The sequence below is a fragment of the Pituophis catenifer genome, unplaced genomic scaffold, assembly GCF_029215685.1.
Source record: "Pituophis catenifer annectens isolate HBS135680 unplaced genomic scaffold, rPitCat1.0.hap2 SCAF_3, whole genome shotgun sequence".
Taxonomy (NCBI): domain Eukaryota; kingdom Metazoa; phylum Chordata; class Lepidosauria; order Squamata; family Colubridae; genus Pituophis; species Pituophis catenifer.
Window position 1 is genome coordinate 62,991,232 of NW_027256883.1, and position 27,816 is coordinate 63,019,047.

A 27,816-nucleotide genomic window follows, 5' to 3' on the forward strand; every position below is an offset into this window, starting at 1 on the left:
TACTTTTTCCTCACCAAAAAAGATAGGTGCAAACTACCTTTAGTGGAAAGGTAGTTTTCCCTAAAGAGGTAGTTCCTCTTTAGGGAAAAAGAGGAGAGTTCAAGATTTTAAAACACAAAAGAAAAAAAGCTCTATTTAAATAGGGAATTGTAATAATTGAGATTCTATTAATTGTATATTGTGTTGAAAGCAGAAACGGTTAAATTGTGGTTTGGAGGAATATATGGGGGAAATTATTTGATTTATTATTATTGGTAAATATAATTAATTGATTTGTAAGAAATTGGATTGCATGGAAATAATTGGAATATTCATGTTCATATTGATTAATATACAAAAAAGATAGTTATATAACTAATTGATTTATATTAAAATGTTGAATTTATATTAAACAACTGTAATATTACATAATTAACCAATGTGAGGATGGATATAAAAATAGATGACAATGAGAAGGGGTATAATATAGAATAGAAGGGAAAAATTGAATTTGATTAAAATTAGAGATGAGGATGAAGGGTAATATTGTTTTTTTTAAAAAAAAATAGATAAGGAATAAATATGGCAAAAAGGAAATATAGAAATTGTAAATTTAATTGAAATGACTAAACACTGTTTAAATTTGGAAACTGACCAAATACTCTGTTCATACATTGTATGTTTGTATGTGTGTTTCTAATTACTGCTATTTATTCATATTTATTCTCTTTTATTCTTTAAAGTTTAACAATTCATTCTTTATCTTAATATCTTTATATTTGTTTGGGGTTGCCTTTCTTCCATTTCATCTTTTTTACTGTACAGCAATCTTTCTCCTCAAACCTACCACCTCTCTCTTTTCTTTCCTTCTTACTTTCTCTTCCCCCCCTCTTCTCCTCCTCTCTTCCTCCCTCTCTTACCCTCACTCTTACTCTAATTTCCCTTCCCTTCCTCCCTTCTCTTCCTTCCCTGTCTCTCCTTCTTTCTTCCATCTCTCTTCTCCTTCCTTCATCCCTCTCTATTGCTGTATCCTTTTGTGCATATGGATTACTCAGAGGGCTGAAAAAGTTATTTTTGACCGGTCCTCACACTTTTGACCAGTCCTCGCACTTACGACTGTACTCACATTTTATGTTTTGCACCCTATCTTGTCACTGTGGTGAAGACAAGTAGTGGTGAAATGACTGACACAGTTGTTAAGAATGCTGCAACGGGCATAAATGTGAGGAAGGTCATAAGTGCGAGGACCGGTCAAAAATGTGAGGACCAGTCAGAAATGACTTTTTTCAGCCCTCTGAATAGTCCCTATGTGCATATGGACTAGTCAGAAGGCTGAAAAAGTTATTTTTGACCGGTCCTCACACTTTTGACCAGTCCTCGCACTTACGACTGTACTCACATTTTATGTTTTACGCCCTATTTTGTCACCATGGTGAAGAGAAGTAGTGGTGAAATGACTGACACGGTTGTTAAGAATGCCGCAATGGGCATAAATGTGAGGATGGTCATAAGTGCGAGGACCAGTCAGAAATGACTTTTTTCAGCCCTCTGAGTAGTCCTTATGTACATAGCCACGCCCACCCGGTCACATGACCAGCTAGCCACGCCCACCCGGTCACATGACCACCAAGCCACACCCCCAACTAAGCCACGCCCACAGAACCGGTTGTTAAAAATATTGAATCCCACCACTGCTTAGGTCAGATATACCCAATCTAGGTTTCTTACCGTATATTGGATTATGACTTTCATAAATGCCAGCCAAGTCATGGTAATGATATGGTTACAGTTCAATGCATATCTGAAGGTGGGGACATCAGGTTGATGAAGGTTGGCATATGTACCCCCTTAGTGAATTAAGCAGCTTTGTCTATCTGAACCTAGTCGACTCCTTAGGGAAGATATATCTGCATTGAATCATCCTTCCAGCCAAACTAAATATCCAGATAGATTTCAAAAGTGCATTTGATTCTGTAATTCTATTTAAAGTCAAAAGCTACTAACACATTGCATGAAATTCTTGCACTTGCAAGAATTTTCTTTTCTCCAGGGAGCAAGAATTTCCTCCCTGGAGAAAAGAAAACCAGATAGTGCAATTCTGAAGCATTACCTAGCTATCTGGGTTTCAGTTCCAAGCTTGTTTATAGAGAGAGACTTTTCCGAGTTGTGGCTTAGCCTTAAATATGACCATCAAACATACAAGATGGAAGGCATGCAGTTCAGAGGTGGGTTCCAGCAGGTTCTGACCAATTCTGGAGAACCGGTAGCGGAAATTTTGAGTAGTTCGGAGAACCGGTAAATACCACCTCTGACTGGCCCTGCCCCCATCTATTCTCTGCCTCCCGAGTCTCAGCTGATCGGGAGGAAATGGGGATTTTGCAGTAACCTTCCTCTGGAGTGGGGTGGGAATGGAGATTTTACAGTATCCTTCCCCTGCCATGTCCACCAAGCCACACCCACCAAGCCATGCCACACCCACCAAACCACACCCACAGAACCGGTAGGAAAAAAATTTAAACCCACCACTGATAAAGTTTATCATACAGCACACTAAATATGCTGAGGTATAAGTAAAGCTTAATCATTCATTCAATAAATGATTCAATAATTCAATCTATTTCTAGTTAAATTTCTCCCATCTTACTATTGAGATTTTAATTAATATGAAGAAAAAATACTGAATGGAATACTTCCTAATAGAAATGCTGCCTAGAAATAACCAGGATGATGAGGTTCACAAAACACCTTTTAGTTCTTTTGCTGCTGTGTTAGAACAAGCCTCCAGTGGCTTTTTATGTGGAAATCTTCTCAATGGGTGTGGTGGGGAAGCCGTTTCTGTGACTCAGTGCAGGGAATTCCCTGATGATTTTAGATTTTTTTTATTTATTTTTTTTACTTTTGCCGAGTTTCCTTTTTAACTCTGCAGAGAATGGTGGATACAGAGTGAATTACAAAGACCTATTCAGAGCTGAGACATTCCATTCTGGAACTTTGCTTTTATTTTTAGCCATTCAAAACCAGCCTACGAAGTAATGAAATAGGGGTGCAAAACTCCCTGCCACTATTCTCAGTTCCAAGAATCTTTTTTTCCCCCTCTGCGTGAAAAACAGCCCATATCGCTGAATGACGACTGAGTCACTTCTGTCCTACAGGAATATTTTTATCTGCATCCTAATGAGAAAAATTGTGTTGGTGTTTGGTTTTTCTGGGAAACAGTTCCTATTAGATGTGAGGACACACGAGCCAGAACTCTTCTCGGCAACGCAGGGAAGTGCATGTTTGAAGGAGTTAATTATGGCTTTTCCTGGTAGGCTGCCAAAATGAAAGCCACTCCAGAATTTGAGAAAAACACCCTCTATTAAGTCCTTTGGATTTGTATGGTGCAAACAAAGCCCACTTAGAAAAAAAAACAACGTGGGGACTTCAGCACAGGAAGTGAATGTGAGAAGCCACTCTTAATCTCTCTAATTAATTGTATTTCAGTTAAAATGAAGGGAACGCTTCAGTTTATATTTGTGAATTTAACTTGTTCTGGGATTTTCCCCCACCTTGCCTTCAGCTGTATAAACAGGAAGGCTGTGCCTCTGTTTAGTTAGCCTGTTTCCCTTAGGTAAGAGAAGAAGCTAATGAACAGCTTCAGAAGTGTCAGGACTGGATCTGTATTCCCTGGATGGACATAACCTTAGGACTGAATCTCCTGTGCAGAATCTGGCATTAATTTGAGCAGTTAAGACACAAACAATAGGCAAGGAACCCCCCTTTTTTTAAAGATAACTTATTTTGCTAACATGAGTGTGTTTAGAAATAAGTTGTGCATTTGCCATTTCAACTTCTCTAGACCCCAATTTTAAATTAATACAAAGAAACCTAAAATTACCATGCGTCAGATTTTGAAGGATTAAAGCTTTTACTCCAACCATACGGAAAATAAAATAAACAGAACTCACGAAAATCGGGATTTTTTTTCTCTCTCTCTTCCCCCCAACCTGCTTGCAGGGGTTTGGAGTTTTTTTTGTTTTTTTGTTGGTTTTTTTTCTTTTTGTTTTTGAGGGGATGAAATAGGTGATGATGAGAGATGAGAGATTTGCTACTTTTTGCCTTACTGGCATTTTCTACATTTATAATAAACAACATTTGGAAGAAACCCTTCAGTAAGTTCAGTTCAAACAGGGAATGCCTGAAATGTGTCTGTTTCAACTTTATGTTATGTCTGTAATTTGAATTATTTGCATTTTGGAAAGGTATAAATTGCTCTGGTGTACTTTCATTGGATTTTAGCCAGGCAGGGAGTTGCCTTCAGCTGTGAGTCAGCCAGGCTGATGCAGATGTGGCAGCTTTACAATGGAAACTTTTGTGGCGTATCACTCCTCACTTTTCTAGCACAGTCTGATGAGAGACGGCATCTTGCATACTTGGATAGGAAAACTGGCAAATACTGTACTGACATAAAACTTCTTTTCCCCAGGATAAGAAAGTCTTTTTAGCATTTTGAAACTCCTAAAATTATTTCATCCATTCCTGTGTCTTTTCTTAAAAATAGACAGGTTGATCCATATACACTTACAAAACATGTTTACTGTAGAGTTGTTGGTGTAATGATCTAGGATTTCTCTCTTGGAGTGGATCCCAGTCTGTGGGTGTAGAGATTTCCCTTTTGGTTCACCAGACGTAACATGGGGAATTGTCTGATTTTCCTTTCCTTTCCTTTCCTTTCCTTTCCTTTCCTTTCCTTTCCTTTCCTTTCCTTTCCTTTCCTTTCCTTTCCTTTCCTTTCCTCTCCTCTCCTCTCCTCTCCTCTCCTCTCCTCTCCTCTCCTCTCCTCTCCTCTCCTCTCCTCTCCTCTCTTCTCTCTTAACTTTTGCAGTTAAAGGTCCTCAATTAGGAGTGGGAGATAGTGAGTTCTAATCCTCCTTAGGCATGAAAAACAGCTGGATGATTTCTGGCCAGCCATTGTCTCCTAGTCCGAGAAAGTACTGGCAAACCACTTCAGAAATGTTGCCAAGAAACTGCAGGGAACTGTCCATATAGGCACCAACTGACTCAAAGCACCATAACTGATTTACTCTGCTTTTGTAAATGAAACTTATTCTTATTAAGTAATTTATTTCCCCCCCCCTCCTTTTCTGTAATAGAGAAAGTCTGGAGATTCTCAGAGGAATTTCGTAATACAGCAGCAGTAACGCTTGCTTCTTTCAGATTGCCAAACACACTCAGTATCATCCCTACTTTTGGACTTTTAAAAAAACTTGTTATTCTTAAAATGTACTTTCCTGAACACCAAAAAACACTTTACCTGCTTGAAAACTAGAAAATAGGACAGAGCAATTCCTCTTTTCAGAACAGATTAAATATACCAAATCTTAAATATTCTGTTGCTCATTTATAAAAGTGTCAGAAAGACAAATGGATATCAATTCAGATTATTCTACCTAGAGCATTTTCATTCAGCCTTACTGATGGGGCCTTGGGCCAGAAAATATTTTTCCCATTTTTAATCATCATAATAACCTAGAGAAATCAATAAAGATGTGCAATCATGATCCTATAATCTTTATGGCTTTATGGCTGGGTAGGCATTTGACCTGGCTTCCCCTAGCTTGAATCCACAATGTAGTTATCACAATATAATGTGGGAAAAAAGAATTAAGAATTAAGTCTTGAGCCAGAAAAGGGCATGGCTGGAATATATTTTTGCTCAGCATTAGACCCAGTTAGCCTTTTCAAGGCATTCTATTAATATCAAAAGCCTGAGAACACATTAGACTTTTCACTGGTCAAGTCTCTTTAGCACAATTGGCCACCACCAAACTTTAATATTTCATCAACATTAGCCCCAGAAGCTATGATGATAACATATCTTTCACGTGGAACTTCTGACATTACAGAATCAGTTGAGGGTTCATGTACGCCAACACAGACACTTCATGTTACCTACTCAATAATCTGACTCTTATTCTCTTTATATATTGGGGGTCTCCAAAATTGGCAACTTTTAAGACCTGTGGACTTGAATTCCCAGAATTCCTCAGACAGCCATGTTGGCTGGGGAATTCTGGGCGTTGAAGTCCACCAGTTTTACAGTTGCCAAGTTTGGAGACCCCTGCTCTACATCCTGTAAAAACTTTCTTTTAGACAGAATATAAGCTACAGTTGCAATTGAACGCTGATATGAATAGGACTAGATAAAATCAAACAAACCACTACATTATGTTATATTTTATAAAATACACATTTTTTTTAAAAAAATTAAAAGCTAGTGGATGATAATTATGATAATTGCAGTGAGATTACCTATCACAAGTGGGAAGAGACCCTACTTCTTTTGATAGAATGTTTTCATAAATTAGGCAACTCTGCCCAATTAGATAAAAACAAAGAGCATTGGGGACTGAACCAGGTCTTTGGCTGTGGAAGCAGGATCAGTGGATAAATCCTTCCCTTCCCTGCCTCAAACTTCTTTAATAGATAGAAGTGTTTATTTCTTTATTCACTACAAAACTGAGCTCATCTTGAATATCATGTCTGCATAATAAAGATATCTTAAAAGGGAAGCCCTCCCTCCTATTTGTGTGATTTATAAAGCACTAAGCACATTAATTTGGATCTTTCATGTCCTTATCTTTAGATGGTCATCATGTGTGGGAAATGGAAGCTAAAACTGACAAAGAGTTGTGTAAACCAGTAAGTGCCTCTTTTGCCTTTTGAAAAATACTGTGATGTTTCTCTGGACGTATTTATCTGCACATTTTCTTCACTTTATCTTATTATCATATTAATTACGTGTAAATCATACATAAATGTCAAGATGAAGTTAAAAATACCTATTTGAGTTCAAGCAACTCTCATTTAAATAATGTTTTTAATCATATGTCTTTGGCTCATTTAATTATATTTTTTCTCACAATAAAGCTAAATGTAAGGTATAACTGTAAAAGGAATGGTAATCAATTATTCATTCATTTATGAAACGTAGATGTCTCCCTAATCTGTTCTGATTCTCAGTGACTTACAAATTCAATGATTAAGGTACAATAAAAAAAAATGAAAACTCGGGAAAAAAACAACAGTCATGTTTAAAAATAAAACATACATATGGGATCTATCACCCAACCTAACCTGGTTCTGAAAACAGAGCTAAGTTTTAAATAGGGCCAGAGCAAAGATCATTGGAATAGGACAATCGTGGCTGGAATAGTTCATTTGGATGGCTTAAAAAGGATAGTAGATAGATGTATGGAGGATAGCCTATCAAACCACTAACTTCTAGAATGGATGGAGCTGGCATGCCTTCAAATATTAGGTCAAGGTTTTCTTGTATCCACTATGAAAATCTAAATACTAAGCTAAGAGCTCCTCCATACCATTCTGTTGATGTGCTTCTATTCTTGAGAAGGGATTTTTAAAATAATAATAATAGGCTCTCACAGCCTACTATTTCCCACATCTCTGCAGTCAGGCTGGTACTGATCCTGCCTTCTGGACCTGCAGTGGGAAGAGGCAGGGGAGTCAGAGTGGAGAAACCAGCATGCCTGGCATTCTCTGGGCAGTTAAAATAAGTGGGTTGACATTAAACTCGCCTCCATTCCTTTTTAAATGATTACATGCAAGAAAGCACCAGAACTGCCACCACCAGAGTAGCCAGATGTATCAAGGTTCTGGCGTGTCAAAATAGATGACATGATTCAGGGGAGAAGAGGGGTGGGTGAAAGAAGGACCCCAAAGGTATCTAGTTCTGGAGCATCAAGCAAAAATGAGAGCAGCATCATTTCAGCTTTTGAGGAGCAGCTCAGCAACTGCAACCCTGGAGCTGTATTCCCAAGAGCCCTGCCTACAATAGGGCTCATAATTGCTGTTGGATTTGGAGGAAGCCTTTAAGATCCTTTCTGTGTTCACCTTCTTTACTTTTCTGCACAAATTCTATGAGGATTGTCAAGCTCATAGAAGTCTTACATTTGGTCTTCTACAAGGCCTATACTGTATTCTGAAAAAAAAAAAGCATCAGAAAAAGGAAAGGAGATAGTTACAGAAGAGCTGCAAAGTGCACCCTGGCAACCATAGTAAGTAGGGCCATGGAATTCCAGCTCCTACTCAATATTGGATCCAATATTGAGTAGGAGCTCAACAGGTTTCTAACCCAATTTAATGTCTGCAAAGGGGTCTTTGTTTTTCCCATGGAAGATCTTTCCTGTTGGATTATTTGATCCAACTTTAGCCTGTCTCAGCAAGTCAGCTGCATGATAGGAGTTTTCTTAGGAGGATAGGTCCTCAAGAAATGTTGATGATAATGATTAGTGGGCTAATCTTATGTTCCAATGTTTTTAAGGCAGGTCGTTTACCTTTTTCAGTGCCTGCCAGGGCATTTGTTTGTTTTATTCTTGTGATTCAAATGTTCTTTAACTGTGATTCACCCTTAATATACTTTTATCCTCTTTTTAGACTTTATTAGTTGCTGAGATTCCACCATTCCGCAATCAGAGAATTACAAGTCCTGTCCAAGTCAATTTCTATGTCTGCAATGGAAAGAGAAAGAGAAGCCAGTACCAACTATTCACCTATCTTCCTGCTAATGGTAACAATTTATTTCTAATTTTAAGTGGCATGAAATAAATAAATTTTAAGTGGCATGAAATAATTTTTTGTGTGCTTTATTTTAAAATGTGCAGCAAAGTTTAAAATTGAAGATAAAAACCAAACATTCAGTGGCATAATCGAATCAAGAAAAGTGTCTTTCTGTACAAATTGTGGAATAGCCTTGGAAAATGTTTCCGCCCCATCTTTGCAATAGATATTTGAAAAACTTAATAAAAGTTCTATCTCCTTGCAGATACATACATGATACATCTACTAACATCCAACATTTGTTAGTCTCATTAAATAAGATTCCGATAATACTCCAATGCAGTACTTCAGGCTAGTTCACTGCTCACTCCAGGAGTTCGATTCTGAGTGGCTCAAGATTGACTCAGCCTTCCGTCTTTCTGAGATTGGTAAAAATGAGGACCCAGATTGTTGGGTGCAATATGCTGACTCTGTAAACTGCTTAGAGAGGGCTGTATATAAGTCTAAGTGCTATTGCTATTGCTATTCTGTGACTAGTAACCTTGGCGGTTGGGACTTTGAGGAGTTGAAAATATATAGAAGACAAACTTTTCCCGTGCCTGCTTTAAAAAAACCAGGCATCAATCAATCAAGTTGCCCAGAGAAAAAAAAGAGGTTAGTTATATGCACATGCTGCCTTGTAACTTTCTCTTTCAGTTATTGGCAGGAAGTATTTTCAGTATCCTAAGGAGAAAAGAAGTCAACTAAAGTATATTTAGTGAATTAGACAAACTTCAAGTTGAGGCTGTATGCAGCTCATAAGCTGCTGGTTACTGATCCTGGTCTAAGAGTTCAATTCAATCTTCCCCCAAAGCTGCAGAGACCATAAAAGTAAATGTCCCCAGAGTTCAATGATTGGTTACAATAAAAGCTATTCTTAGTCATTATCCCACAAACCAAGTTGTCAGCTATTTAGGCGACAACTCAGAATCCATTGTCTCAGGGATGAAGGCACCAATATTTTAAACAGAATCTCACACATGGTGATTCGTGCAGCACAGTTCTTTTTGTTCCTGCCTTAAGCCATTAAAAAACCCTTTGTGCATTTTTAAGATAACAGGTTTGTGAGATTTGTCAGAATAGCTTCCATCATTGCAAGGACTATAGCATTGAATAAAATCTACTCACATCCACATTTCCATGGTCAAAAACCTTTGAAACCTTTCACTTGTTTGCAAGGGAGAGAATTGAAAAAAGAACACCGTTCGGAAAAATAGTCCACAGAAATAGAGTATGTATACAGTATTGGAAAAGAACATATGTTTGACATATGTATCTTTAAAAAGCTGCATCATAAGAGCTGATGTTAGAAAGGAGCACCTGAGTAATTTTCACGTATTAGTAAAACGGGCAGCATAGAAATTCAATAAATAAAAAAATAAAATTTTTATTACTTTCTCAGGAATTTTAGACTTACATTTGTGTGTGAGAGAGGAATTAGTTATATTAGCAAAATTTGACCAACAGTAAGAATAAAAACTATACATAACTTTACCTTTTGGAAATCATTTGTATATAATCTTTTCCTACACAAAAGCTCAGTTCATTGATGGGAGCAAAAGAACCCAACTAAATAGTCAGGTCCTTTTGCTTTGAAGACAGATGTCCCAATACTAAATCTTAATTCCCCCAAATATATTGTGATATAGAAACATAAATACAGTTTTATTTATGTACATGTACAAATGTGTGCAGAAATTCAGAATGCAGTGTAAAGTTTATTATACAGTACTAGCCAAAGAATTACTATACCGATCCAGCTCCACAAATTCTGGCGGAAAAGTTACAATGGAACAATTAGTATTTTTGAGGCTTAAGGATAGCTTAGTGGTTTTTGCATATATCCCACACAATGTTTGTACCGAGTTTTGTTCTCAGTATATCAGGTTTTCTTTATTCTTTCAGTTCTGCAAATCAGAGAAACCTTTTATCATTCACTGCACCACTATATCATTGTGAAAATATGGTACCAAGACTGTCAGAATCAGGACTGCAAAACTTCACATAAACACTAGATGATAGCAAAGAATTAGAGTTTCCGATATGTTGCTGCTTCCATCCAGTGGGCATCTGGATCTTTGCAACCCCAATGAACTAATTTTTTAAAAAGTCTCTGCTTGGGTTCCTGTGCTTCTGGATATGTGTAAATAGTTTTTTTTTTCCCCTTGTTTGTTATCATATTGTATTATGTGTATTTTGTATTTTGTTTGGTTTTATTATACCACCTCTCAGAATCAGTTTGGAATCAGGTGGATCTTAAATTGAATACATTAAATTAAATCAAATCAAATCACAACCTCATTTGCAGTTTCACACATGCATGAAATATATAAAATGCATATGCATGAAATCTTATTTGGATGTTGTGCTTTAATGGATACTCAATTTCCCCACTATTTGAGTACATCAAGAGTTTACTATATAAAAGCATATTAAATACACGAGTGTATTTATCAACAAGACAGAAGAAAACTGCTTTAGTGAAAGTTACTGTTATAAGTGATTTTTCATATTGTAAGCTGCCCAAATGTCTATGGAGATTCTCAGTCATCCAGGTCATGGTTGTCCCAAAGGTGCTTTTTTCAAGAGGTAATTGGATTTTCTGTTTTTTCTTTGAAGACGTTTCGCTTCTCATCCAAGATGTTTGAAACAGGCTGCACTGCAGCCTGGTAGTGGGCCGTGACCAGGGGGTTGGGGACCCCTGACTTAGAAGCACTGTTCTGTTGAAAAAAATCTATAGTATAATATTGAGTCACCAAGACTTTATTTTGAAATTTAGTGAGCTTTTTAAAATATCTTTTTCCACTCAATACCTCTGTTTTCTGGAGGAACAGTATGAATTCTTCCTTTGCTGTTTACCCATAAAATGCAGATCACTCCTTTCCATTGATCTATGCCTAAACCACAAATATAGTCCCTTCCAGATGTGCTGCTGGACTTCTTTATCACAGAATTCCCTGTTGGGATGATTGTTGGCCAGAGTGGTGAGGAATTCTGAGAGTTTATACCACACTTTTAGAGAGATAGTTTAGCAAAGCTGATTTACAGCTTTGGGAAGCCCCATTTCGGGGGGGAGAGGGGGTGTTGCTCCCTTCATCATGGTGTTAATACCTCTCCCTTGCCATTACTCTGCTGGCATTGATTTCAATATGACAAAGAGTAGATTCACTCCCACATCTGTAGACGTGGGATGAAAAACTGAAGAGTAGAACTACAAAGTTATTTTCTCCAGACTGGCTAGAAGAACAGGCAACAGTATCCCTTCGTAATGCTTGATTTTAATGCCAATCATTTTGATAAATTGCTACTATAATAATGAGTCACACTAGATCATTCACTTTTAAAATTTCACGAATGTGAAGGTAGGTTGGTTCCTGATTTTTTAAAACGTCTTTTGCAACCAACATCTGTTTTAAAACTCATATTTAAAGCCAAGTAAAACCACTCATTCTGCTTTAAACCCTGTGCCAGCCACATGATTGACAGTGAGAAGAGTGCCAAATATATTTTTCCAGATAACAATACTTTCTTTTTCAGTTGTTTGTAATCTTGTCTGTCAGTATCCATTTTTACTAAATACTGAGAGTCTCATTCTTCCATTTGATATTCTGGTCTTATGCCAGCATTATACTATTTATCACCAGACCACCTCAATGATGGTTATAAAAATTCATGAAGTGACGCATGAAGCATCAAAGCAATTGACCCAAGATACAGCAAATGTTATAACAGTTTTATACTAAAAAACAAACTTACAATTATTACAGTTAAAACCTCAAAGATCTCTTGGAGATTAGCAAAAGTCATGTTAAAAATGAAGCAAGAAGCTACCCATCTGAATTTTTGAGGTAGTCGTTGAATTTAGACAATCTGAACTAGTCATATACAGTATTTATATACAAAATGTGATGTGTGAATGCCAATAAATAGACACAACTGGAAACAATTTCCCTTGCTGTATGTGTGTGTGTAATTTTCTCACCTGCTTTGTTCCTACTTACTTTTCTCCATAGGATCCCATTTAATCATAATGTCTGTGGAGATTCTCTGTCATCCAAGTCATGGTTGTCCCAAAGATGCTTTTTCAAAAGGCAACTGGACTTTGTTTTTCCTTGAAGATGTTCAAGGAAAGTTCTTCAGTTCTGACTTCAGTTCTTCCATCCTCCACCATTCATTCAGTCAGAACTGAAGAAGGTTCTTGGATGAAAAGCAAAACATCTTCAAAGAAAAACAAAGTCCAGTTACCTTTTGAAAAAGTACCATTTAATCATAATATTGAGAATAAGTCCCAATCTATTTCAGTAGTAGCAAAAAATATTTATATATTTAGAATGAAAGGTTTCATTTATTATTTTTGTTATAATACTATTCCCAAAATTACCTCTACTGTAGGTTCAAAAGGGAATAGAGGGTAGTTGCTGAATCACAGAGATGGTAACACCTGAAGGTCATTCTCTGCTATCATGATTGAGTTGTATTTCAACCATTGAATCCCCCTGTTCTGCATAATGATATATTATTTCAGAGGACCTGAAGAAGGAAACAGCACCTATTTGGCCTGATACAGCCTACTAACACTGATTTCAGCTGAAAAGTACTGAAAGACTGTTTAGATTTAGCATCTTGTTGTTCAGATAACATAGCTTCCCACTGAGATTTTCACCCTTAGAAAATATAAAATGATATGCAACCATACATTTGAACTAATGTAATAACATTTGAACAGCTAATAACAATCCCTCTCCAAAAGCATAAATAATCAAGTCATTTGGCATGTCCTCCTTTGTGAAACTGAAATTTCAACTACATTTAGCATGTGTGGGTATGCAAAAATAAAAGGGGATTTCATTTATAAAGCTGAACCTGACCTTTCAATTTTTAGAGGTAAGTTTCTGCATTGCAGAAAGAAAGTCATCATGATTCTGAGGATGCTTCTGAAAATAGTGATCAGAAGTCAATTTTGTCAGCATTGGGCACGACTTCCTGTTTTGTAACTATAATTATCTCTTGACTATTTGCAGTGATAGTTCTCTAGTGATGACATTTAAGAGACTTTTTCACATCCTGCCTCCACCCACTATATTTCGTTTTCTAAACCAGCACATTTTGGTAGCTTAAAGTAAGGCAGCCTTTCCAATTGATACTTCCAGATTCATTGGATTGTACTTCACATAATTCCCATGTAGGTGGACTGGAACTACAACGAGATGTAGATAAAGCATATCTGGAATTTTCTGGGTTGAGTAAGCTGAATTAGAGAAAAATAATGAAACTGCAATACAGTGTGCTTTACTCCCGTTGTTGTAATAACCATCTCCATTTTTACTATTAACCTCCTGGCCAGATTTAACTTAAATATTCATGCAAAGTTGAACAAATTCTTTAAAATTTCTGGGTCAGCAAAATTTGCTGTCAGGCGGCAGGAGAATAATCTTACAAAAATTGTAAAGGCGATAAGAGTGTGAGGCAATTGGATATCTAACTCAAGAATAATACCCTAAGGTAGAAGCTTGTCCACCCCAAGGATAAACTGAGACACACACAGAGACACAAACTGAGCAACATGCAGTACAATGCAGTGAGCCATGTGCAGATCTGTATATTGGGGAAACAAAACAACCATTCATAAACACATAGCACAACATAGGAGAACAAACTGATCAGGACTAGATTCAGCAGTCCATCTGCATTTAAAAGACAAAAACCACTATTTTGAAGACAGCAAAGTCCAATTTTGGACAGAGAGGACCGCTGGTTTGAAAGAAGGGTCAGAGGCCATCTATGTCAAAATTAAACAGTCCTCTCTCAACAGAGGGAGAAGGATACGACATCATCTATCTCCAATCTACAACACAGTACTTTCAACAGTTCCAAAAAGGCTCCACATCCATTTGCACCACTCAGGTGACCCTAATGACACAGATGAACCTCCAGGTGGCCTTAACAACTCAGTAAAATAATGCAAATGACCAGCTGTCTGAAAGGAGTATAAATCCTTCCATTCCCCACCATCTAGCCAAAGTCTAAAGAAGCTTCTTGGATTAGAAGTGAAACATCTTCAAAGAAAAACCAGAAAGTCCAGTTGCCCCTTGTTTAAGATTTATGGACTTCAACTCCCAGAATTCCCCAGCTAGTTAAAGTCCACAGGTGCTCAAGTTGCCAACCTTGGACACCCCTGTTTTAGATGAAGTTTATTAAGTATTGACCAGGCTTTTGAAACCAGTGGTATTAAGACATTTTTATGCGTTTACGGTGTTTTAAAATCAGATAGTAATAGTATCACTAGTGTCAGGATCAACAATTCAGACTGTCTATGATTACCTGAATAGAAATGATTTGCAATTGACTTTCATTTTTTCTTAAATGAAGTTTGCAGATGTATGGCTCCTAAAATGTGTCTGTAGTCTGTTCGTGTATTTTCTACAGATGGAAGATGACATTTCTGGCATGTAAATTATGCAGGGGATTTTTATTTGATGTAATAAGTTCTGCCAATTGTACTACTTTGGAAGGTAGCAGGCTTTAAGCACAGGCTATACATTTATAATTTAAGATAGTTTAAGTACTACTGTCACTGGTAATCTGCACAGATGTAAAGGTTGGCAGAACGTTATGCAAAAATTTATAGTTTGCTTTCAATTAGATTTGGCTAAAAATGATTCACTTTTGCTGATTGCCAAGTGGCATTTAAGTGATATGAACAGTAGATTTTTTTTGTTGTTGTTGACTGATTCCTCTTTTTTTTAAAATGAATGTTTTGGTTATGGTTGTGTGATATTTTTTTAATGATACGTGCAGCAGATGTTCTATTCTAAAGGTATTTTTATTGGTTCTTTTTCTATATTTGTTGTAGATTCATTGGATCTTGAGAGCCAAAGTGTAGGTAATATTCTTCTTTATGTAATTGGGTTGATAGGATTTCCAAATTAGATAGGTCTGGGCATAGGTAGATTTGTTGTACTTCCCAAAATATTTCAAGCAGCATAACCAGCATTGAGATTTCTGGAAGTTGAAGTCTGTATCTGTGGAGGATACTGTGATTGGGAAAAGCTGCTATAAGGAGATATGAAGTAAGATATTACTGCAATCAAATTAAAATGCTTGATTGTGAATATCACATTATTGGTACCTTTGTGAATAAGTGATTATCTTTTTTATAACATCAAAGTTTTTTAAAAGTCAATACATAAATATATTTTCCTACATGAGATAAAGAGGCTTCTGATTAGTAATTTACTGTTCTTGGCCTTTTTAGTTGTTCTAGTTTCTTTTTCTTTTTTTCTTTTTTTGGTAAAAAGTAAAGTCTTTCAGAAATGATGTGAATTAACAAAAAAAAAAACCCAGCTGTCATTTTGTGACTGTTAGGAAATGCATGACATTATTCTCTGCACAGTTTGGATTAATGACTGAAACTGTAGTTCAACTGGAAAAATAGTTCAGTATTTTCATCAGTTCAAGATTCTAGTTGCTTGGTTAAACAGTCTTTCTAATGGATTTCTATTACTGCCTGTAACAGAATTCAGTTTATAGATGGTTTCCTATCAAGAATCAAATGGCCAGTGACCACTTTCCACAGTTGTTCTATCTGAGTTGGTCTAAGACAAAAAAGGGTGACTTTTTCAGCTGACACTGATCTTACCTTAGTTCCGTGATGGCGAACCTATGGCACCCATGTCAGAAGTGGCACGCAGAGCCCTCTGCTGGCACGCGCACAGTCGCCCCATATCAGATCTCCATGGCGTTTCTTTCATGAGCTTCTGTTTCCCTGCAAGTGACGAAACAGAAGCTCACGAAAGGAAAAGATCTTCATCTCTTGCCGTGCTGCCAGTGTTAGGATGCCCCACTTCCCGCCGGCCAGCTGATCTTCGGGTCTCTGCTGTGCATGCACATGTCTGTGCATGCAGGTGCATGCGCGAGCACCTTTCAGTTTGGCCATGTGCACGCAGTTTGGGTACTCAGTGTCCAAAAGGTTTGCCAACACTGCCATAGTTAATCATAAGGTGGTGTTTTTTCCTCATTCTCCTGGGGATTTGGCTAAATAAGAGGCTTGCGTTGAGCAACAAAGGCATTTGAGGCAATGTTTTTCTTGATGGCAATCTGGCTAATTTTCTTAGAAAGATATTTTGGCAACCCACTCTAAAGTAAGTTCTTCATATTACTCAGGAGGAAAAAGGTAAACAACAGCTTAATATAGTAAACAGTTTCGTAGCCTCTACAAAAATTATAAAGCAGGTGATTACTCTCCCAGCCATTATTATGAGACAAAAAGAGAATGTAAAAATGCCTAAGGTTTATTAACAAGCAAGAAGCAAAGCTCATCTGCAAAGGCTGCTGGTGCTTCTAGAAATAAAGTCAAACCTAGTGGAAATTATATCCAGGACTTTGGAAAGGCATTCTGAACATTCCGCATGTAAAATTTCTGCTGGAATTTGGGAAAACCAATTTACAATGACAATTTACAATGACAATTATTCCTTGGGGACTACTGTACATTTTGGTACAGGTAAATTTTCATTGTGACTTCCTGTCTCCATAAAGGAAATAGAGATCTTCAAAAATAAAGCATTAATTAAAATCAATTAATCAAAATGGTAGATTCCAGTCCTCATCAGACTTTATTTCTACCAATAATACAAGAGAAATCACACACACACTCTTTAAATTAGAGTTCTATAGCTCTGGTATCCATAGATTTGATTGCTCTGTACACAAAGATCACTTTGTGGTCTTACAACTTCTTGTTGAGAAATCTTCTTAGGAATCACAGTGCCATCTTTTTGTGAGTTTCATTGATCTAATTCCTTTGATTGAATCATGTTAAATGAATGTGATCATTCCCTACTTTCCCCAGTGCATTTGCTAAGGTCATTAAATGCATATGAGGTAACTTAGGGTGGAGAAGAACATGCAGGACCTAGTGCTGGAGCAGGCCATCCAAAGCCTCCCCCGATCCTCTGAGATACCTCACGCTCTCCTGGGGTCCCCACAATTGCTTCCCTCCATGTCATGCCCCACCGGCTCTCCACAGACTGCCTGCTTGCTAGCGTCTAATGCAGTGGTCCCCAACCTTTTTATCGCCGCGGACCAATCAGCCTTTGATAATTTTACCGTGGCCCGCTGAGCGCGCGCAGGGGTGGGGGCTTTGGGCCACACGTGCGTACCTGCGCGGGGCTCTCTTCCCTGGAGCCTTTGCGCATGGCCCAGGAGCTTTTGCGCACGGCCCAGGAGCCTTTGCGCTGCAGCGTTCATGTCCCCCGGCTGCTGCGCGGCCCGGTGCCAGGTACTCCACGGCCCGGCACCGGTCCGCGGACCGGGGGTTGGGGACCACTGGTCTAATGAGACAAAGGAAACCAGCTCTGTGTTGATTGGCTGCCACGCCCCAATCCCTGAAGCTGCTCAATCGAACTAGCCAGTCAACAGCAAGCAGGAGGCTGCTCAGCGCAGGCCAGGCTGGGCCCAAACTATGCCTGCAGACCCTCATGGCAGAGAAGCCAGTCTTTTATTCAGATGGGCAAAGCTGTTTTCCTTACATCTCACGTTCTTACAGCTTCATCGGCTTCTCTGTCATGTGGATCAGCCTCTTCTGGAACTCTTCGAAAAGTAAGTATAGTTAAGCCATGGGAAATGGGGCAGGGAGGAGTAAGTGGAATACAGGACACTAAGCAAAGCAAGCCTGTGGAGACCCAGCGGAGCAGGTTAGGGGGGAAAATAGGTAGGGAGCATGTTGCAGTGTCTCTGTGATTGTCTTAAGGGTGAATGGCCACTGTGGTGCTGCAACATATGTAACTTTAGAACAGATCATAAATACTTTTGGGGGGGGGGGGGTCATACTTTTGAATGGTCGCTAAGTCTATTGTTGTAACTCGAGGAATACCTGTATTCTATGAAAGAAAGTCATATTCTCAATAATGAAAGTGCTTTTTTCATGTAGAATAATCATATTCAGTCTTCTGTACAGATCATATATTGCCCCAGCAGCACTTTAATTAATTAACTGATTTAATGTTGTCATGTCATAGAATGGGCATGACTTGGTTCCAACTTTGTTTAATTTTTATATGAATACTTCAGCAGTTTCAGTGGAATCTGAAGACTTCCATGACCCTAAACAGGCTGGTGTACATGTGTCTCTCTTACCGTATGTCGATGATTCTGTTCTGCTGTCCCTATGCAATTAGGATTGCTCTTACTGCTAAGGACTTTTTGCAATTCTGTTTATTAATAATAAGCTATTAATAAATGGATAGTGGATCAGAAGCACATTAAGCAATTATACCAATATAAATATTTAGCTATCCATTTCCAGTATAATTTGAATTAGGTCATCAAGACTATCACTAGCCAGAAATATATTAAGTGCTTTCTTGTAGTTTCATTATTCCAAAGGAGACCATTTCAGATTTTTCATTCAAAGATTTTATCCTAACTTCTTTATGGGGCTTCCTTGTGGGTACAGGATATCACAAATGAGCTGCAAAGAGTGCAATCTATTTCTCTTAGAAATAGCTTATTCTCTTATTTCTCTTAGCTTATTCTGCTTTGTGTTGTAGATTCATTCAGTGCGTTAAGCTAATTTCATCCATTTTAAGAATTGGATTCCCATTGTAAAGTTTACTGCATTTCATGCTTGGCCAATAAAAAAATGTTTGTCATATTGTTTATAAGTTCATTTATCATATGGAAACTTATATGAATCTATTTTTTAATTTATCTTTATTATTTAAGTTTAACATTAGCTTAGCATTTTCTATTGTGTATTTCACATTTCATTACAGTGTTTTCCAAAAAAGACGACCCACCTTGAAAAGAAGTCCTATCATGTTTTTGAGTGCATGTGATCAAATTAAGCCCCACCCACAAAATTAGCCCTAATTAAGACCCCACCCACCCCAAGGTGCAGGGGGTGGGGTGAGGCACACAGGTAAAAAATAAGATAGGGTGGGAATGGTGGGGTGGTGCTCCCCTATTTACCAGGCCTCACACACCCAGACACCTGCCTTGCCTTCTTTTGCAGCTGCTTGCCGCCACTCACACGCATCGCCCCAGCCTCCGTTTCACCTTCAGATGCCTGCCAGAAGGCATCTGTAGCCGATAACAGAGCTTTGGATCAATCCAGAGCTCTATTTTCAGCTGCAGAGGGCTTTGCTCTGGTTCGATCCAGAGCTGTGTTATCGGCTGCAGATGCCTTCCGGCAGGCATCTAAAGGCAAAACAGAGGCCGGGGTGATGTGTGCGAGTGGTGGCAAGAGGCCGCAGAAGAAGTGGGCCAGCAGCAGACTCCTGCTGGGAGGGCTGTCGGTGCCACCGCCGCAAGGTGAGTCAATAATTAGAGCCCTCCAAAAAGAAGGCCTAGCCATTTTGGTGGGGGGAGGGATCAAAAGAAAATAAGACCCAGCCTTCTTTTTGGAGAAACACGGTATATTCCCAAAACACATGCATGTAAATTCTTCGATGTGTTGGATTATCAATTTTTGTATCAGTATCTGTATCAGACAAGTGAGATGTTGAATCGTGTTGGATTGCAGATACAAACAATAGAGAAGGTATCATTTGTTAAAATTACAGGAGCCTCTCCATACTCCCCACAAAGCAGAACCTGCCCTACCCCTTGCATATCCATTCTCTTCTTTATTCAACGTCTGATCTTCATTCTTCACGCACTTCTGATTCCATTCTGTGTCATGTTTTTTAATCAGAAAAAGGTTAATTTCCATAGAACAATTTAGGAGGTTGTGTTTGGGATACAATGGGAAGAACCGGACAAAACAACATATTGTAAACATTAGGGTGATACATATTTCCATGCTTGGAAAACTTCCTTAAAAGAATATAAAATGTAGGTTCCATTTACCCCTTGCATTGTTACATGAATAATGTCTTACAATAAAAAATGAATCAGTTCTTCTAAGACCTATTAACAACCTAATGCACATTTTGGCTTCATTAATTGCTCATAAGCAAGTAAGCTGCGCCAGGTTTCTCCTCCAAAAGAACCTCTGTTTCCAGGCCTCTACAATGTCCTGTCTCTTTGGTAATTTTTGAACAGCTAAACATTTTAACAGCAACTGAGAAGCTCTTCATAACTAAATTATTTAGGAAGAAATAGTAATTGTAAAAGTTCAGAATAAATGACTTCAAAAGATAATGATGCTTTATAAAGATTCTAATAGAAGATAATTGAGGCAAGATATAGTACTTTAGTATCAATTTTAAGTAAAGAGAAGTTCTAATTTCCTCTAACATGGTCAGTTGCTGAGAATGGCTATTACCAGTGACAACTCTTGATGCAAAAAGCTAACTACTTTTGGTGTCTTTTGTTTTCCTAAAATATATGCCTTATTTTTCACTCATCCTAACAACCATGAACCAGAACAGGACCTATGTATTACAGAAAAATGAAACTGGATTTAAAACTCATATTTTATTTTATTTTTTTTAATTTGATTTATATGCCGCCCTTCTCCGGAGACTCAGGGCGGCTTACAATGTGCTCAGCAATAGCCTTCATACTTTTGTATATTTTATACAAAGTCAGCTTATTGCCCCCACAAACTGGGTCCTCATTTAACCTACCTTAGAAAGGATGGAAGGCTGAGTCAACCTTGAGCCTTGGAGAGATTCGAACCAGCAGTAAATTGCAGGCAGCTGTGTTAATAACAGGGTGCTTTAAACCACTGTAGTACCAAGGCTCTTTTTTAAAAAAATCTCCCACTTGTTTTCCTTCAATGAAAATGTTTTAAGTTTTTCATTAAGATTTTATGAACCCATCTTTTACTAGTTCACAACTTTTCATTTCAAACACAATAAATGGCATATCTCTCCTCATATCCAAGTATGCATAGAAGTGCATTGTCTTTATGAACTGGTCTTGATATGGGGTCTTCATATGGGATCCTCTCAATAAAAGCAACAATTTATAGTTGACGTTGCTTCAAACATATAGTTCTAGTATTAAATTGATTGATAATATAAAGGAAACTAGGTACCTGTTTATGTTAAATGTAAATAAAATATTTAGATTAAGAGAATATATATATATATATATATATATATATATATATATATATATATATATATATATGATATACTAGGAATATATGTATAAGAGAGATTAAGATAAGAAAGAGAAAATGTATAAATATAAATTACTGATGTGAAGATGTTGAGAAGAAGATGTAAATATCTATTTTTGTTTGTTTTGTTTGTAGGTTTATTTCTTTGTATTAAAAAAAGTTCAATAAAAATTATTTTTAAAAAATTGATTGATAATGTGATACATGTGTTAGCCTAAAACCATCATAGTTATTCTGTATTAAATCTTAATTAATTTGATATGCTAAAATATTATTATTAATACCTAAAATTAGGGCAGTATACTAAAATCTAACAGAGTTCAGGATAATATAAAGATCATGGTATGTCTGGAGCAAATCTTGTCTCCCATTTGTCATTTTTAAATTTTGAACAAAAAAATCATTAATTTGTAAAGAAGTTGGTAGATAGCATTGTTATTCGCCATTTTTATTGAGACTATGCCTCTGAGAAAATCTTGTTGAGTCATTTCAGCAAAGTATTCCCAAATGTGAAGCATTCCAGGTATCCTGAATTTAATTTTCCAACATCCTAGTTAATGAGGCGAATGACTATGGTAGTTGAGGATAATAAGAAGCATATTATATCCAGGAGACAAGTGGTTAGCTAACGCTAAATTTGAATAATGATTATTTTTTATAAAATAAAATAAAACAATATCATTGAAAATAAATATATAGATATGTCTTAGACTAGTATATACTAAAGTGCTAATTTGATGTAGTGGTTAATAAGGCATCAGACTAGAAATCAGGAGACCATGAGTTCTAGTCCTGCCTTAGGCGCAAAGCCAGTTGGGTAAATCTGGATTAGACACTCTCTCTCAGCCCCAGGAAGAAGAAAATGCAAACTACTACCAAATCTTGCAACAAAAACAAAAAACAAAACTGTAGGCAATTGTCCAGACAGTTGCCAGCAGTCAAGACTGACTTGAACCCCCCTAAATAAATAAATTACTATATCACTTATAGTAATGTTTATCTCACTTTGAAGGTAAAAATCTGATGTTAATCTGCTGATATTATTCTAAATATTACATGCACGAATATGTTTTTTAAATTTTTTCAAAATATTTCCGCTTAAGGATAATATAAAGATTCCAGTGAGAAAAATATTTACATAATAGTTAGAATTTCATCTGGGTATAAGCAAGACCTTGGCTTGTGATTGCATGTGTGCCAGACATGGCATGCAAGCACCTTCTCTGTGAGCATGTATGCCATCGCCCCGGCTCAGCTCCAATCGCATTTCTCCATCACGTTTTACTCAATCAGTTCCAACTTGTCACAAAAGAAAAAGATCTCACAAAATTGGAATTGACTGAACTTTTTCACTCATGCGCATCACAATGGAGTAGGTGGGGTTGCGTCCTCCTCCTGAAACCCATTAAAACGCGGTGCCCCAATGCGACCCATGTGGCTCTTTCACCCCTCTGCTGCGGCTCCCTGTGGCCCTGTCATGGCAAAGGGATGAAAGAGTTGTTGCCCTGTCACGGCGGTGGCGATGGCCAGAGCCTTAGTGTGAGAGTGAAGCGCCCCTGTACTTGCCTTTGCATGGCAACAGGATTCCACCTTCATTGCAGTACATTTGCTGTTACCATCAGCAAAGAGAGCTGGAAGAGAACAGCGGGGGCGGATCTTGTAGGATGAGGGCAATCCCCCAAGCCTGGCCTTCCTCCTCCCTCATCTGTGGGGCCAAGAGAAAGAAGGGACAGTGTGGGAAAGCACTCCCCTCCCCTGTGCTGAGCACAAAAGCCCAGTGGAGGGGTGGCTGGCCCGGCAGAAGCGCCCCCATTGGCGAGTTGGATGGTGGAGTGGCCTGGCCCGGCTCTTACAGTGAGACACTGGCACCTCTAGACACGAGCTGCTGCCTTTGAAATGCGCCGTGCCTTTGAGGAAGCTGGGGTAGCGATGGCTGGGGCTATGGGGGCAGCGGAGGCATCAGGACTGCTCCCCCCTCCTCAGCAAGCCGGGCCCTGAGGAGCGCAGAGAGTTGCGGGCCGAGCACCAGAGCATCAGAAGGTGCACTCACACATCACCCCAACACGTGTTTCCAGCGCACGCTCCTCTGTCCCAAAGTAAAGGGAGGTAGGGGGAAGGGTTGCAGTTTGGGCACTCGGTCCCTAAAATGTTCACCATCATTGAACTAGGCCTAGGAATTCTGGTCATTGAACTAAAGCTGATTCATCCTCAATATTCATTGGGACATAGTTTGCTCATTTTATTTTTAATATTCTTTCTATGAATCAGCAGGCTGGTTCATATATAATCATTCTGTCGTCCTCAGCAAGCATGGCCATTCACCTTTCTATTGGTAAATGTCTATGGAGATTCTCAGTCATTCAGGTCATTGTTGTCCCAAAGATGCTTTTTGAAGAGGCAACTGGACTTTCTTGTTTTTCTTTGAAGATATTTTGTTACTCATCACAGAAGCTTCTTCAGTTCTAACTAGATAGTGGGGAATGGAAGGAATGGCAGTATCTATATTCCTTGCAGACAGCTGGTCATTTGCATTATTTTAGAGAGTTGTTGAGGCCACTGGAGGATTATTATTCTGAGGACACAAATAAATCTCCAGTAGCCTCAATGACTCTAAAAGAATACAAATGACTCTAAAAGAATACAATACAGCTATCTGCAAGGAATATGACTCCTTTGAAGTGAAATGTCTTCAAAGAAAAATTAGAAAGTCTAGTTGCCTCTTGAAAAAGCACCTGTGGGACTTTCTATTGGTAATGAAGGAGCTTGCTGGTCGGTCTTTTACATAACTGTCTTCTAAATGTTTATCGGAAGGGAAGCCATTGTTACATTTGGCCACAGCCTTTTTCATTAAGATCAAATGTGTTAATGTTGATTTCAATTAACCTGTGTCAATTATTTTTAAATATCCAAGATTTTGTATGCCAAATTATATACAAATTAATTCTTTGTTAATGATTTTTTTTCTTTTTTAGTGATAATTAACTGCCAACTCTAAGCCCAAAATGTAACTTGTATCTTACTCGCAAAGTATCTGTGAAAATGCTATTTAAATCACATCTCTGTTTATAAATTGTGTTTAAAGAAAATACTAAATGTTTCTGTGAACTGATACAACTGATAAAATTTAGCTTAGTCCCAAAGTAGTCTTCTGAATTAAATAAATGTGACTTGGAAACGTACCTTGATGAAATATCTCTGTACTGTCGTGTGGATTATAATATATATATAGAGAGAGACACTATTATTACTTTTTAAGATAGTTCAATTTTTGTTTCTAGAAAGAAAGGGTTTATGAAGGAATTATGTACTTTTTCTTAAACTTGTCATTCTCTCTGAAGTTTTGTTTTTGTGAACTCTGAAAGCCCCTTCACTGACTCCCTATGCTTGAATTGACCCGTTGTGCAGACATCTATCAAATGGGCCATCAGTAGCAGTCGACAAGCAGTAGTACATCCAAGTTTTTAAAAATTCCTTTGATTACTACAGATCCATAGAGCCCTTGGGTCCAGGGCTTCTACTGTAGCACAGCTATTTGCAAATAGATTTTTATAGCACATTAGAGCTGGCAGAGAGTCCAAAAAAAATAGCCTTTTTCAGTATTAGAACCAGCTGTGGCTTTCTTGCTTGGATGAGTCATTCATATTTTGGTGAGGGAGGGGGGGAAACTAGCAAAGGACACACAGAGCTTTATTCAAGACTTTGTTTGTTTTTGCAAAGGGTATCCTAGCCACAAGCCAACTTGATCATATTAACTCTATGTTTATTCAAAGCACTTTCTTTTTCTTTCAACAGTTCCAATTATAAAAACAGAACCCTCTGATGATTACGACTCTGCTCAAACCTGTGGACCAAGGAGCCATGGATTAAGCCCTCTCTCCAAACCATATTACAGCCAGCAGATCATGATGCCTCCTGATCCTGGCTCGTGCCTTGTAGCTGGCTTCGCTTCCTGTCAGCAGAGAAACACTGTGATGTCATCATCTCCCAGCTCTAGTCCTAAGCTGCATGATCTTTCCTCTCCTGCTTACAAGTGCATCACCAACCCAGGCCATAATCATCTAGGACTTCAGCAGACGGCTGGAGGTGTCCCCACCATACAGGAAGTGCCAAGGTCTATTGTTGTGCACCCAAGCTCTCCCGATCAGTCATCTCACATCATGCTGCAGCCGCAGGTGAGTCAACATCTGAGCAGTACCTGTTCCCTTGGTAATCAACAAGCACTCTATCCCAACAGTCCCTCCTCTCCAGTTCCATCTGTAACCCAGGAGTCAACCTATTTGCAGTCCTGCAGTCCAACTCATTCAACTGTAATGGGCCAACAGCAGCTGTCGAATGTTCAAAGAAATGAAACTCCAGCAAATCAGCCACAGTCATTGACCGACTTGCATGAGGACAATAATCATAATTTGGCCCCTATGCCCGTAACAGTCAAGCAAGAACCTGAAGAATTGGACCAGTTATACCTGGATGATGGTAAGTCTGCAGATGTAGAGGTTTGTGTTCAGCCATTTTGTGTTGAGCCATTGAGTTATTGTAGCCTTATGGAATATTCAGGAAAGGGGAAGCTGACAACTAACAGCCTTGTGGAATGGCACAGAAGTCTGATTGGATGACATACGTATGGAAAGATTTGTTTACTGTTGTCAACATTAATGAAAGTCCATAACCTAAACATTAAACACCATTAGTCATTGTTAAAGTATCTGCATGTCCAAAAACTACAGTATAATAATGTTAACCATTATTGGTCTTGGCTTAAGCCATAGCCAATGGCAAGTAGAATGGCATTGAAAGCTATCCATCATATAGCATCTTGAAATACATAAGCTTACTAGTTAGAATTAAATGATGAAAAAGTGTTATATTTTATCTAAGAATACTTATGTTAAAAAAGGCACAAACATTTTCCTTCACTAGCATCTGAAATGAAGGCTGTTTCCATTGCCACATGAAAAAATATTTGTTTTGAATTCTAAATCATAGCCATTTTTGTACATACATCTACATATTTCATACATGTATATTTTGCATGCACCATTGCATTGCTAAAATGTTACACTGAGTTTGTCCAGCTTCCAAAGATTGAATCATTTAAAGCAATAAAAGATGAAATCTGGAATTTTATTGCATTACTTCACTGAATTGTGATGCAGTGCTTAAAGTCCTGAACGTTATGATGTTTGACCTAAGGCAATAAAAGAAGTCCTTCCAAAAGAAATGCCTTTGAATAGGTCAATTTTTTCAATCAATATAATATTTAAAATTATCTTGTAATAGAAATTAACCACAAGATAGTCTGTTTGGTTTAATGGTAACCAAACATTAAGGTACCATGCTAGAAACCAGGAGACTGAGAGTTCTAGTCCTACCTTAGGCATGAAAGCCAGTTGAGTGATTTTGGTCACTTTCTCTCAGCCCATAATGCAACTCTCAGGTGACAAGCCAGTCGGATAATTCCTTTTGCAGCTACTGGATCAACTCTCAATTGATTGGAAAAAAGCAGATTGTGCACTTGCAGGAAAAAGAAAAAAAAATTGTCACAATTTGTTTGTATGTGTTTTTGCAAAAGCATTTGTAATATTTCACTCTAACTCTAGGCAGCATGACTAAACCTAATTTCTCATTTTAAAAGTTAAAATGTGAAGCTTGAATAGCAAATATTGCATTTTCTTGTTCCAGGAATTGTAATATAGTTTTTTAAAATATCCTACTAATATTTGCTATAATTCTGAAAAGAAATTCAAGAGGTATTCATCATATCCAAAAATGGCACATGACTCCCCAGTTGCTTTTAGTATAATATTCATGTGGCTAATATAAGAATTAATTGCCTGTAAAAATATTAAATTAAACAATTTTTAAAATTCAGGAAAGCCCTTTTTATATTCTTATGTCAAGAAGGATGTTTCCATGCCAGAGCATTTGAAATGTATCTTTAATATAGTTACTTCTGCTCATTTTTTATGTCTGTATTTCCTATGCTATTGAAGTTTTGAGTCATTCATGTGAAACTTGCACATATTTTTAATTTTTTACCAAATACAGACAAGCACCTGCCATATTACACCCCAGATTTAACCACTGTCAATAAGACCAAAAAAAGTGTGGATAGTGGATGTGGCAGTATTTGAAAACAGCAGAATAGAAGAGAAAAAGCTGGAGAAAAT

The 27,816-nt window shown here is 37.8% G+C and overlaps 1 protein-coding gene across 4 annotated transcripts in view; it reads left to right on the plus strand.

Annotated features, from left to right (window-relative positions):
• NFATC1 (nuclear factor of activated T cells 1) overlaps nucleotides 1-27,816 on the plus strand; it is a 141,364-nt gene that overhangs the window by 85,262 nt on the left and 28,286 nt on the right. For 2 of the 4 annotated variants that reach the window (XM_070942438.1, XM_070942437.1), the window contains exons 7-9: nucleotides 6,605-6,660; nucleotides 8,416-8,548; nucleotides 25,442-26,323. In XM_070942438.1, coding sequence (XP_070798539.1) covers nucleotides 6,605-6,660; nucleotides 8,416-8,548; nucleotides 25,442-26,262 — 1,010 coding nt within the window. In that variant the 3' untranslated portion in view covers nucleotides 26,263-26,323. Of the gene's footprint in view, nucleotides 1-6,604; nucleotides 6,661-8,415; nucleotides 8,549-25,441; nucleotides 26,324-27,816 lie in introns of those variants that run through there. The other 2 variants (XM_070942439.1, XM_070942440.1) reach the window with 2 other exon arrangements.